The sequence below is a fragment of the Mangifera indica genome, chromosome 5 (genome assembly GCF_011075055.1).
Source record: "Mangifera indica cultivar Alphonso chromosome 5, CATAS_Mindica_2.1, whole genome shotgun sequence".
NCBI lineage: Eukaryota > Viridiplantae > Streptophyta > Magnoliopsida > Sapindales > Anacardiaceae > Mangifera > Mangifera indica.
Genome location: NC_058141.1, coordinates 1,168,366 through 1,170,119, shown reverse-complemented (window position 1 = coordinate 1,170,119; position 1,754 = coordinate 1,168,366). Strand labels below are relative to the sequence as shown.

The 1,754-nt window shown below is 40.6% G+C and overlaps 1 protein-coding gene across 1 annotated transcript; it reads left to right on the top strand.

Moving 5' to 3' along the window:
* Window positions 1-346: 346 nt before the first annotated feature.
* Window positions 347-1,429, top strand: LOC123217596 (putative fasciclin-like arabinogalactan protein 20). Its single transcript, XM_044638684.1, has one exon. It carries the CDS (start codon window positions 347-349, stop codon window positions 1,427-1,429), a length of 1,083 nt encoding a protein of 360 aa, XP_044494619.1.
* The last annotated feature ends 325 nt before the right edge of the window (window positions 1,430-1,754 follow it).

Here is a 1,754-nt window from a genome sequence, read left to right as displayed (position 1 = left end):
ATCCATAATGTAAACTCACAGCATCTAAATTTTAGCATCACCTATTATACCAAGCTCTAAACTTACATATGTCAAAATTTGCCAAATTCAAACCTACGTTAACTCTCTTGTATGAAGCCATACTAGAGCAGACTGTAGCTTAAAATCGGCATCATTCCCCAAACAAACTACTTTCCCGAATTCGGAATTTTTTATTATTATTCTCTCTCAAAATCAAGAAAACCCAGTCGCCACGTGTCAACACGTTCCCGCCAAAACTTCACCAACGTCTTCCGCTCCTCTGCAACAACCATAACTAACCAAAAGAACACCGAACTCTGCTGCCAATGACCTCAAATCTCCATCAATGGCGGCCAACTTTTTAATCTCTCTCATCCTATTTTCCCTCCTCTCTTTCTCCTCTTTCTCTCTGTCCGACAATTCCATCTCCAAAGCCGTCGAAATTGTCTCGAATTCCGGCTTTGTTTCGCTGGCTCTCACGCTCGAATTCGGCTCCAAGAACTTGATCCCTCACTCTGAATACCTCACCATTTTCACTCCCTCCAACTCTTCTTTTTCTTCATCCGGCCAGCGGTCTCTTTCCCTTCTGAAATTCCACTTTTCTCCCCAATCTCTGACCCCCCAGTTCCTCAAATCCCTCCCTTTCAACTCCAAGATTCCAACCTTATCCCCTCCCCACACTCTCCTCGTCACTTCACCGCCTTCTCGTTGTGACCAAGACACTATTTCGCTTAACGGCGTCAAGGTTAACGTCGGCTCAATGATATACGACGACGGGTGGTTGAGAATTTTCGGGATTGAGAAGTTCTTTGATCCAAACTTCGGTGCCTCTCCAAGGCCTAATCTTGATTGTGTAGCATCTCCACGTGACGACGACGAGGAGGAAGATGATGATGATGGCTCGATGAGTTTTGATGCAGCAATTGAGGAAATGAAAGACAAAGGGTACTCAATTATGGCGTCATTTCTTGAAATGCAATTGGGGATGATAAAGGAGCCAGCTTTGCTGACTGTGTTCGCTCCTCCGGATGAGAAAATGGAGGGTTATTTCAGAAATTTCACCGATTACTCGGTGGTCTTTCTCCGTCATGTGGTGCCGTGCCTGATGCCGTGGCCGGTTCTGATTCGTCTAGACTATCCAACGACAGTGCCCACATTCTTAGAAGGGTATAAAATTACTGTCTCATTGAGGCAGGATAAGGAGGCCTTGTTAGTCAATAAAGTTGTTATTGTTGAAGATGTGTATGCCGATGACTGGCTTGCCGTTTTGGGGATCGGTGATGTTTTGCCGGCGATGCCAGCGCCGGAGCCAAAACCGTCGTCTCAGAGAAGAAGATCAGTCGTGAATGCTGCAGTCTTGAAGGCTTTGGTGGGTTTCTCTTTTCTGGTTATGTTTGAACTGAGTCTTGATTTGTCTATATTTTCTTAGGGAGGTTCTGTTTTTGAGATTCTCTCTGTTTCCCTAACCAAAAAACTATTCGAGCATATTTTTTTATACTATTTAAATATATTATTATAAAATTAAATAATTTTAAAATAAAAATAAAATAATATCTAATTATATAGTAACATATTATTTATATGTCTAAATTAAATAAAATAAATATGTATACATAACATTACTTTTTTTATGACCGATGATAATGAAAACAAATTGGGAAATGTTTTAGGAAAACAGATTCTAATAATAATATAGCTAAGCCCTAAAATTAATACTTGTTTTATCCTTATTTTTAATAGTGAGCCTCTCAAAT

Coding starts and splice junctions, on each gene's coding strand:
- LOC123217596 (XM_044638684.1), top strand. CDS start 347: ATGGCGGCCAACTTTTTAATCTCTCTCATCCTATTTTCCCTCCTCTCT.